Here is a 12,083-nt window from a genome sequence, read left to right as displayed (position 1 = left end):
ATTTTGAGAAATCCTGCATCAGATTATTCAGAAGGGCACATTTTGTTCCTTGATGATGCAGGCATGATTCAAATGAATAGACCAATTAGAAATAATAATAGTAATAATAAGTTTGTAAATTGTATTATGAGTCAAAGAAATTAAAGTTTTTATAATGAATAATCAAAGAGACAATACTTAGAGGGAAAAAATTCTTTCTTACACTTTTGCCAGAATAAAAGAAAACTTCAGAAATCCATTGAGGATCAAATTTCAAAATAAAAATTAATTTTAATAGAAAAAAACAGAATTTCTTAAACAGTTGGACAGTTAGAAATTATGAATAAAGATTTATTCTTGTTACTGGAGATAATTAGATATTAAGCATATAAATCAAATTTTTGCCCTTAAATCTAATTTTTCAGTAACGGAAGAAACAGAGTCCATCTTGGTAGGCCTATCGGTTACATCAGAATTATTTCCTATATATTGAAAGTATGGGTTATTTTTACCATGTCTCTTAAACAATCCTGTTATAAACTTTTATGTTTGTTTTTTTTTTGAATTATAGGTTACAGTTATAGTTAGGTTGACTTTTGAACCCAGTCTTTTGATTGATAAGTTCAGATTTTTTCTTTGAGCTTTAACATGCTTAGTTAACAAAAATTTTACCCTATTTATTATTTGTAACCAATAGCTTATACAAGTAATTATTAACAATCACATGAATTGAACTCAGTTAAAAGCATTGGTCTCTATCATTTTTTAACATAATAAAGAATATTATATTTACTTGGTTATAATTTAATAACTACCATCTTTATATACTTATTATATTCCAAACATTGTACTACAGACTTAATATCTATTTTTTATTTAACTGAGAATTAATATATTTTAAAGTAAGCTGTTTGCTTTATTGTCCTATAGATCAGAAATATGTAAAAAGATATTAAATGTTAAAATATTTCAAGAATATTTTTTGCATGCCTATCTTAGTTGTAAGTAAATGCTTAAGAAGTTTGAGGACCTTAGTGTTGCTATTTGTCTCTAAGCTATATAACAGTGTTTAAATGAGGAATGACAAGCTTGGTTGAATAGGGGGGCCAGGCAAAAAATAAACTATGTGAAGATAACACGGAGAGTAAGTTGATAAATGGCCTCATAGTTGGTGTCACAATAGAAGCCTAAGCTCCCTCATGTTTTTCCAAAGAAAAAACAAATGAAACGATGATTTGGAGTCCTTTGGGTTCATTATATTTTGGTTTGGGCTAGAGGGTGCTGAAAGCATAGAGAAATGCAGATTTTGAGAAGCCAGAATTTTCATTGTCAATAATAATAATAGCAGAAGTGAAAAGAGCACACTTTAAAATAGAAAGAAGTTGTAGTTAAGAGTTTTATTTTGGCAGCAAATGTTGGCTCAGAAGTAGAATGACCATTTAGATAATGGTTAAAAAAAAAAAAGTGGAGGAGAATTCTGTTTCAGGGATGACAATGAAAAGGACCTTGGATTCTTATCAAACAGATATGGGGTTGAATTCTGGCATTATCATTTAGTAAATAAGTGACATTGCACAAATTACTAAATTCTCTGAACCTCACTGTTTGTTTATGAACTCAAAAAATATTGTAAAAGACTACTGTGAGGATTGGAAATAAAGCATACAATATATGTGTTTTAAGTTGGTTGGAATGATTATTTGAGTAGCAAAAGTTGAATATGATGACTATAAAATCCCAGAGTTTTATTAGGATGCATTGGCCCCGCAGATGGAGTTACTTTCTAGGAATTCTCAGAGTCCAGGGGGAAAAGAAACTAGAGCAACACATTTAGCATTAGCTGTGAAGATGTAAGCAAGAGACAGGAAGCAAGGAGACCAGTTTTACTTTTGCAGCAATCCAAATGAGATGGGCAGCGTAGGCACTGGCAGTGAAAACAGTGAGAAGAAATTAGAGTTGAAAATAATTGTACTGATTACCCAGAAGATAAGGGAAGCTACTTGAGGCTTAGGTCCCTGCATCAATTAGCTGTGTGACCCCAGCGTCCAGTGTCTGAAATGAACCAGTGCAATTAAAAAAAAAAAAAAAAGGCTGGGTTCTAATAAGGTTGTCAAGTTTTATTATTTTTTAATTTAAAAAGAATGAACATTATTTAAAACCAAAATATAAGGAAAAATAATCTCAGACTAAAAGAAAAGGAAGGTCAGTGCTAGCTTTATAATAAGAATTAAGATACTTGGACAGTAATGATAATAATAGCCAGTATTTGTTGAGGATTTATTATGTACCAGGCACTACTGTAAGTGTTTGCATATATTTGTTCATCAGTATTAGGCAATTAACTTTATTCAAAAGGGGTTTTAATTGAAGTCTAAGCAAATGGATTGGAAAAATGCAGCGTAACTATGAATTCTGAAAGTAATGGAGAAGACTTTTTGTGGAAGAAATACTATTTGATCTGAACTTTAAAAATGAGTAGAATTTCAGACTTTTTACACTTTATACTTTGTTATCTTCAGTGGGTTTGTGTTGCTGCATTACAAACTGAAAAACAGTTCAGCTACCTGGTACATAGCTCTTGCTTATTGTAAACTAGTTCTACTTCTTTCAAATAGAAAAACTCCCAGAACACAACAAAAAGCTTTAGAAGTTATATCATCGAGTTAACATTTGGAGATAAAGATGTTACATCCACTTGGGAAACAGTTAAGGTAGAAATTTAGAGTGACTTTTCTTACTAGCCTATGTTGAACAGCAAAATGAAATTTAGAATACGTTTTGCAAATAATACAGGGATTAAGTTACTCAATTTTACTTATTATTCTTGGGGATTATAAGTTATTTATTTTCAGTTTATAGTTCCTTGGATTTAATGTTTAATAGTGATGGATCATTTTAAATAATGTTTAAGTCATTTAAAATTATTGTTTAGGGAGAACTGAAATATAGCGAATAAAGGAAGTTTTTTTTAGCTCAAATCCTCAGCAACTTTATAAAATCAAATCTCTTCTCTGGCTGTGGTCTTTATTTGTAAACCAGTCTGATAGTCCTTAAATTCAGGAACAGAATATTTCTTCAAATATAATATTACATGATAAAGATAAAAGAGTTTATATATTTGATGTTTTAGTATGTCTTAATTAAATTTTTTATTGGATTAGGTCTCCTGACCCACATACTGTGTTTTAATGTAATGCTTTTTCCTGTTTTCACCTGAATTCAATGAAATGTTATTTGTTTTTATTTACCAGGAAAGACCGTTGTTTACCTTGTGGCTTTCCATCTGTTCTTTGTTATGTTTGTGTGGTCCTATTGGATGACAGTATTCACATCTCCCGCTATCCCCTCCAAAGAGGTAAATTTAATGTTGGTAAATTACCAAATGCTTTAACTGATTATGGAATTGTTTTCCCTTGTGTTACCTATGTTAAAACTGTACATAATGCATTTGTTTTGTTTCCATTCATAAAATTTTTTGGTAACTCTGTACTGTGAATGTGAATCATCAACCTACTCTCAGATACCATTCACTGACATAGCTTAGCTGTAATAATACTTACCTCACATGCTGTGGTATCTTAAATAATTATGTTATTGAGTAAAAAAGTCATTAAATTGAGTAGGGAAGTAGAGTTGATTTTTAGAAATTTAACCCAGGGTATAGTGGCACATGCCTGTAATCCCAGCAGCTCTGGAGACTGAGGAAGGAAGATGGCAAGTTCAAAGACAGATTCAGCAACTTAGTGAGAACCTGTCTCAAAATAAGGAATAAAATGTACTAGGAATGTAGCTCATGGATTTGAGGGCCCCTGGTTTCAATCTCTGGTCCAAAAAAAAGAAAGGGGAAAAAAAAAAAAACCTCCACATTTATTTACATTTTCTTAGGCATGAATAAATACATTGAACTAAAGAAAGTACTTTGATTATAGGAAAAAGTTGTTTAGGCTCTTGCTTGGCACACCATACTATGACTAATTTTTCCTCCTAATTAGAGGTTCCACTTGAACTAATATAATATAGATAAACATTTTCTAATATTTCTTACTTTTTTTTTTTGTTTTTTTTTTTTTTGGTACTGGGGATTGAACTCAGGGACACTTGACCACTGAACCACATCCCCAGCCCTATTTTGTATTTTATTTAGAGACAGGGTCTCACTGAGTTGCTTAGTACCTCCCCATTGCTGAGGCTGGCTTTGAACTCTGGATCCACCTGCCTCAGCCTCCTAAGTTGCTGGGCTTTCAGGTGTGTGCCACTGTGCCTGGCTCTCTCTTGTCTTGATGTATCCAACTTAATTCTTCACTGAAAATTTAGTATAGCAAAATGGTTAATATATTCTCTAGAGTTAGAATTATCTGAATTTGTTTTGTACTCTAGCACATTACTTAATTTCCCTGAGTTTCCAATTTTCTCATCAGTAAATGGAGCTAACAGTTATACCCATTTCTATAGAATGTTTGTGAGGATTAAGAGAGGTTTATCCAAGTAAAAATTTTAACATAGTACCTGCCACATGATTAGTACTCAGATATTAGATGATGATGGTAATATTGTTTCCTTGAATGTTAAATTTTTCAATTCATTAAAAATTATATAAAAATATATAAAATAGTATCAACTTCTATTTAACTTTTTAGTGGAGGACATATATGCAGAAAAGTATACATGTCATAAGTGTATGTGGTGAAATTTAACAAACTGAATACCCCTGTGTAATCCCCAACTCTTAAGAAGCAGAACATTCCCAGAACCCCATCAGTCACTTCATGCTTCCTTCCAGCCACCCACATTGTGAGAAAGTATTCTTCTGCCTTCTGATAGCATAGATGAAGTTTGCCTGATTTTGTCCATAATATGAATAGAATCATGTTATAGTATATATATAGTATCATGGTAATATATGCTTGTATGTCTGGCTTCTTTCATTGGCATTTTATTTGTGAGATTCAGCTATGTCGGTGTGTATAGTAGTAGATCATTTATTTTCATGATTGTTTGTTGTTTAATTGTGGTATATAATACAAATTTATTTGCTAAGTCTCCTATTGATAGGCATTTAGGGAGGATTTCAGTTTAGGCTATTACAGATAGGGCTTCTTTAAATATCCTAGTACATGTCTTATGGAAAATATACATTATAGTTCTTTTATATAGGTCCCTAGGAATAGAACTGATATATAATGTTACATGTACGTTCAATGTTAGTAGAAAAACATAGTCCTTAGCTTGTATTTTTTTTTTCTAAAGATAGAGTGAGAGAGGGAGAGAGAGAGAGAGAATTTTAGTATTTATTTTTTAGTTATCGGCGGACACAACATCTTTGTTTGTATGTGGTGTGAGAATCGAACCCGGGCCGCACGCTGCCAGGCGAGCGCGCTACCGCTTGAGCCACATCCCCAGCCCCTTAGCTTATATTTTTATTTTACTTTTGCTCTAAGAGTTAAAGTCAGCCATAAATTGAGCTTAAGGTTTTGTTTTTTTTTTTTAAGTTGAAGTTGGACACAATACCTTTATTTATTTATTTATTTATTTATTTTTATGTGGTGCTGAGTATTGAATCTTGCGCCTGGCACATGCTAGTTGAGTGCTCTACCACTGAGCCACATCCCCAGCCCCAAGTGTTTTTTCAAATATATTTTTTAGACATTTTGGTAATTATTAGTCAATCCTTAAACTTAAATTACAAAATACCATCCATTTCTTAACTCTAAATTTAAAAGGATCTAATTTTATCAATTACTAGTAGTTGTCGCTGTTGAAAACATAGCATGTGTAAAAAGAAAACAGTTCCCATTATAGAAAATAGGAAGTTGAAAGGGAAAACAATTTGTAAGACTTTGGAGAAGCAGTATAGTATACAGGCTGAGAACTCTGAATTTTGGAGCCAAACTGTCCAGATTTAACTTGTACCTCTGCCATTTTCTAGCTGTATGAATTTGAATTTCCTCTGTAAATGAGGGTAATAGTAGTACATACCCCACAGAATGTAAGAATTGAATAAATTAGTTATATATATGTGTATTTATCTAGATATGTACAGTTCTTAAGACAATGTCTACCACATAATAAATACTCTCTAAAGTTATGTATTCCTCTTTGATTGTTATTTTGGCATTTTTCATCCATTTAGCATTCAGTCCAGACCTTAAGCCTTTTTATGCACTCTACATAAGTGCCCAAGATTTTATCTGGTGGCTCTGCTGTACACTTTCCATTTACCTTATTGTGGAACTTATCATCTGGCACTGTAATTGCCTCTTTACTTACATCTATCACCTTATTAAATGTAAATTCTGTGAGGGGGATGGTATTTCCATTGTATTCACCACTGTACCTCCCCCAGACACAATCTGACACTTAGTGTCAGATTCAATAAATGTTGAATTAGTTAATTATTCAGTTCTCAGGAACCAACCAAATAAAGCCCTAGTGACAGCCAAGAACAGGAATTTAAGGTTTTCTAAGTTTACAGTATGCTGATTGAGATGGTGCCTTAGAAGTAATTATAAAGCTATGAGATTGGTGTTATCTCTGAGGTTACGGCAATGCTTGGAATATCTGGTTTTAGGGGAATTGATTGGATATTAAAAAAATAACTAAATATTTAGGAAAGTTTAAGTTATAAAACATTTTTTTAAATTTTTTCAGTCAATGGGTATTGAGTATTATGTACCATATCTGTACCACATATGTACCATTTTAGTTACACATGACAGTAGAATGTATTTTGACATATTATACATGCATGGAGTAAAACTTCCCATTCTTGTGGTTGTACATGAATATGGAGTTACACTGGTCATATTCATATATAATATAGGAAAGTAATGTCTGATTCATTCTCCTGCCTTTGCTATTCTCTTCCTCTGCCCTTCCCTTCATTCCCTTTTGTCTAATCCAAAATACTTCTGTTCTTTTCTACCTCTCCTTAATGTGTGTTAGCATCTGCATATCAGAGAAAACCTTCGGCCTTTGGTTTTGGAGTATTGGCTTATTTCACTTAGCATGAGAGTCTCCATTTATCGGCAAATGCCATAATTGCATTTTTTAATATTTATTTTTTAGTTGTAGCTGGACACAACACTTTCATTTCACTTGTTTATTTTTCTGTGTGGTGCTGAGGATCAAATCCAGGGTCTCGCACGTGCGAGGCGGGCGCTCTACCGCTGAGCCACAATCCCAGCACCCATAATTGCATTTTTTAAAAAATATATTTTTAGTTGTAGATGGACACAATGCCTGTCTTTCTTTCTTTCTTTCTTTCTTTCTTTCTTTCTTTCTTTCTTTCTTTCTTTCTTTCTTTCTTTCTTTCTTTCTTTCCTCCCTCCCTCCCTCCCTCCCTCTCTCTCTCTCTTTCTTTCTTTCCTCCCTCCCTCCCTCCCTCCCTCTCTTTCTTTCTTTCTTTCTTTCTTTTTATGTGATGTTAAGGATCAAACCTAGTACCTCACACATGCTACCACTGAGCTACAACATCAGCCCTTAATTGCATTTTTATGGCTAAGTAATATTCCACTGTGTATATATTTTCTTTATCCATTCATTTTTGAAGGGCACCTAGGTTGGTTTCATAATTTAGCTATTGCCTAACACATATTTAAATGGAACCATTTGAACTCGGAATTTAAGATAGTGATGTCATTTGTAATTTGAATTATGTTTGGCAGTTTTGAATGAAAAATAAGACTTTCAGTACCAATTTCAAAAGTCTAATCTATTTTAATTTTAGTTTTGTTCCATTAAAATTCTGATATCTCTAGAAATTTTCATTTGATTTAAATTTTATATCCTTAATTATTAAGGAGAAGGAATGGTTGTCAAGTGGAAGAAAATGTATCAAGTGGAGATTTGAGATAACTACCACAGTCTAGGAATGGATTCCTCCAGGGGAGTCTATTGAGATTTTACAGGAAACTAAAATTTGATCAGACCCTTTCCTATCCAAGTATATTTTTAACATTATACCATATGATTTTCTTTCTATCTCCAAAAGTATTCAAGACCAGATGAATCTGTCAGAAATGTCTGAAGCTCCCTGCCTGGTAGTTGGTGGTTGATAAGTGGTCTCTAAAGTCTTTGGGGGTCATGTGAATCTTTTCTGACTGCTTTCTGTTCTGTTCATTTAATTGTGAAAGCCAAGCAGGGTAATCTAAAATAGACTCTTCTACTTCATAAAATATACTATTAATTTAGATCTGGTAACAATCTGTAAAAACCCAGAACCTTTATGTGAGGAAAATATACTAGAATGGAACACAGAAGACCTGCATTTTAATGTCAGATATGCCAATAATTCTGAAATCTCAAAGAATTCCCTAACCCTCTTGAATCATAACTTTCCCAACTCTACTATGACAAGCTATTGCTTTATTTATAACACAACAGTCAATTAAACTAAATAACTGTTATTAAACTAATAACTAGTGGCAGTGTTGGGGCATTAAGAGTAAGGGAAGGTATTTTTGTTTTGTTTAGTACTGGGAATTGAACACAGGTATGTTTTAGCACTGAGCACATCTCCAGCCCTTTTTATTTTTTATTTTAAGACAGAGTCTCACTTCATTGTTTAGGGCCTCGATAAGTTGCTAAGGCTGGCCTTGAATTCACTTGCGATCCTCTTGTCTCAGTCTCCTAAGCTGCTGGGATTATAGGTGTGCTCCACTATGCCCAGGTAAGAGACAGGGAAGTTTTGTATTTGAGTTAGTGAGTAGAACAAATATGCAGAGGTAAAATTCCAGTTATGATTCCCTAGGCTTTTTAAAGAAATTAATACAGAGTGAGGAACATTACTATTTAAAATATAAAATATGATTTAAAGCAAGTCTCAAGCCAAAAGCAAATCTGAAATAGACTGGTAGAAACTCAAAGTTTTCCTTGATTACATTAAAATCAAGACATAAAAGGAGGTAGTCCTTAAAATACTGGGATAGCATATGAAAAGAAGAACAACTAAATTAGTTGGTAGAGAAAATGTTATTTAAAAAAATGAACCAGAGGCTGACCACATCATGGGGAAAAACACTAGGAAAGGAATACCAGAAATAACTCAGTAAAGGAAAGGAATCTCCCTTGAGCAAAGGAGAGTTAGATTGCCTTGATACTCTGACAATTCTGAAGAAAGTAGTACTATTTCTTAGCTTCTGAACGACTAAAAATAGTAAATGAATGATTTAACTCATTATGACCTTTAGCCAAAAATTATTGTTACTCCATGTTGGTGATTTCAGTTATTACCCAAAGTAATCTTATGATGTCCTTCCAAAAATATAGAATTTCTTGACAGTAACTTTTAAACAGCAAAGTTTTTATTAATTAAAAAAAAAGTGTACTAAGCCTTTTTGATGAAGGAAATTAAATTTTTTATCTATAAAAAGCAAAGATGCAGAAGTATGTTTATTTTCTTTGCCATTATTAATAGGGAAGGCAAATATTTTTTAATCTATGTAGTTTTATTAAAATACACTTGAAAGTCAGTTTGAAGGTAAGTTTTCTCTTAATGAAACACAATATTGATGGGTTGATAATTATTTCTTTTTATAGTTCTACTTGTCCAATTCTGACAAGGAGCGTTATGAAAAGGAATTCAGCCATGAAAGACAACAACAAATTTTGAGAAGAGCAGCAAGAGACTTACCTATCTATACCACATCAGCTTCAAGAAGTAAGAAAAACGGTCTTAAGCTTTCCTTTCCAAATGATTTTTCAAATGTGTTTATTTTGACAGGATATGTTTTATGGTTTAACTATTATGTGGATATATAATGATTACCATAAGCAATATCTGCTGGAATAAGATTTTCTGTTTATATTTCAGATATAGATGAATATATGAATATATTAATACAATTTTTAAGGTGTTCACTTTAATGTAAAATATTTTCTCTATTTTTTCCTCCAGACTCAATCTCAGTTATTATTCCTAGTAAACTGTCATTTAGAAATTCTGATTTGAATTTGACTATTGTGTGTCATCACCGAGTAATAAAAGAAAAACAAAAAGGGAATGTGTTAAAAATGAGAAGTAAAAGATATGAAGGGGAAGAAACCTACTCAAGATTATAAAAGCTGGTATTCTAAAATGAAGCTGTGAGTTCCTCTGCAGTGCTGTCTCCATTGAGATACATGCCTGTTACAACAGTGTTCTTTTCTAAGATTTTTAGCCTCATGATAGGAGTCTATTTTGAGTAGCCAAGCTGATCATTTAAATACATAAAGTTTTTAAAAATTGTATTATATACTTCATCAATTTGTTCAAATACTAGATGATATTAAAAACTTGACAATTTTCTAAGTGCTTTACACATATAAACTCATGTAAACTTCACAATAGCCCTATAAGGTAGATACCAGAGTCCCCATTTTGCAGATGAAGAAGCTAAGACACCGTTTCTGGACAACCTATTCCCACTATATGAGTACTAGTCCCAAAGTGCTACAAGATTGAAGAAAACAGGCAGATCTGGGATTGCAGATCCAGATTGCAGTTTATTGGGGAATTTAAGTGACAGAAGCATGGTCCTGGGTAGCTGCAATATCAAGTGGATCCCTACAGGTTGGGTCAAGAATGGGGGGTTTTGTATTATTGGTCTGTGCCAAAGTGACTTCATCCAAGGTGGAAAGTACCAGGTTTATCTTAAGCTAATGTTAAGAGTCAGGCACATTCCAGGCACCTGGACCAGTTGTAAAACTTTACATACTACTAATGTTTTTTTCTATTTATAGTATGATGGAAACTTCAGGAAAACCAGTTAGAGTTGCTCTGAGGTAGTCAAGGTAGTTAGAACTCAGAATGACTGCAGTATCATCAAACTGAATTCATGCAAGACAGACAGTTGAAGTAACTTGTTCAAGATCATTGTGCTAGTCAGCTTTCTGTTGCTGTGACCAAATTAACTGAGAAGAACATTTAGAGGAAGAAATGTTTATTTTTGGCTCACAGTTTCAGAGTTTTAGTCCATGGTCAGCCAAATCCTCATCAATTCTGGGCCCAAGGTGAGTCAGAACATCATGGCAGAAGGGTATGATGGAGGAAAACTATAAACTACTCAGCATGTGGTAACTGAGAAACAGAAAAGGAAAGGGCCACAGGGAAAATGAACCCTTCAAGAGCATATCCCAAGTGACTCACCACCTTCAGCCATGCCCCACTTCACTACAATTACTATCAGTCTGTTCAAACTAGGATGGACTAATTAGGATACAACTCTCATGATCCAATAATTTTATCTTCTAATATTCCTGGATTAGCACAGGAATTTTAAGAGGACAGCTTATATTTTATAATAGTCATATAGACTGTATATTGGGGGGAAAAAAAACAGATTTAAATCCAGGTGCTCTAACTCTAGGGAGAACTAGAAGGATCTTTACTTTTGTGTAGCTATGACAAATTATGACTCAAGGATGTTTAAAGTGCTAAAATTGTAGAAGGGGTTATTTGACTGACTTTTTAAAATGCACTTAAATACTGTCCCTTTTACATAACTAATATATTATGGTATAGGATAAAAAGTTGAAGCCAGGCTCAGTGGAACATGCTTGTAATCCTAGCAACTCAGGAGGCTGAACTAGGATGATTGTGAGTTTGAGGCCAACCTCAGCAACTTAGCTGTCTCAAAATAAAAAGAAGTGAGGTATCTCAGTGGTAAAGCACCCTGGTTTCAATCCCCAGTACCAAAATAAATAAAAAATAATAATAACATGGACTGCAGATCCAATTCTAGCTTTTTCATGTATGTGAAATAGAGTATATATCTTGGTGTGTAATAATAAATTTTCAGCAGATTTTACTTTCAGTAAATATTTCTAGTAAATTATCTCAAATTTTAATTACATTTTGCTACATTTTTACATTTAATTCTGAAAAATATGGTTTACAATAATTATTAGCAGTTATAGATCTACAAGGTATTTTGAACCCAAGATTCCAGATAATTAATGAATCCCAGAGATCATAGGCAAATTTGGGGTAAGTGTAGTTTTCAGAAAATCCTGTTCATAACAAGTACATGTACTTCTCTGTTTTCAGAGAAGTACATGTACTTCTAAAAGTAAAGAGCCATCAACACTAAAACTTTGCTTTTAAAACTTTACCACTTTTTATTTAT

At 32.9% G+C, this 12,083-nt stretch overlaps 1 protein-coding gene across 3 annotated transcripts in view; it reads left to right on the top strand.

Annotated features, from left to right (window-relative positions):
• Positions 1-12,083, top strand: part of Zdhhc20 (zDHHC palmitoyltransferase 20) — a 78,677-nt gene that overhangs the window by 32,560 nt on the left and 34,034 nt on the right. For all 3 annotated transcript variants that reach the window (XM_026394925.2, XM_026394924.2, XM_026394926.1), the window contains exons 3-4: positions 3,231-3,334; positions 9,517-9,637. In XM_026394925.2, coding sequence (XP_026250710.1) covers positions 3,231-3,334; positions 9,517-9,637 — 225 coding nt within the window. The remainder of the gene's footprint in view (positions 1-3,230; positions 3,335-9,516; positions 9,638-12,083) is intronic.

Source organism: Urocitellus parryii, chromosome 2, assembly GCF_045843805.1.
Source record: "Urocitellus parryii isolate mUroPar1 chromosome 2, mUroPar1.hap1, whole genome shotgun sequence".
Lineage (NCBI taxonomy): Eukaryota > Metazoa > Chordata > Mammalia > Rodentia > Sciuridae > Urocitellus > Urocitellus parryii.
Note: the sequence above shows the minus strand (reverse complement) of the source record. Positions and strands in the feature narration are given on the sequence as shown.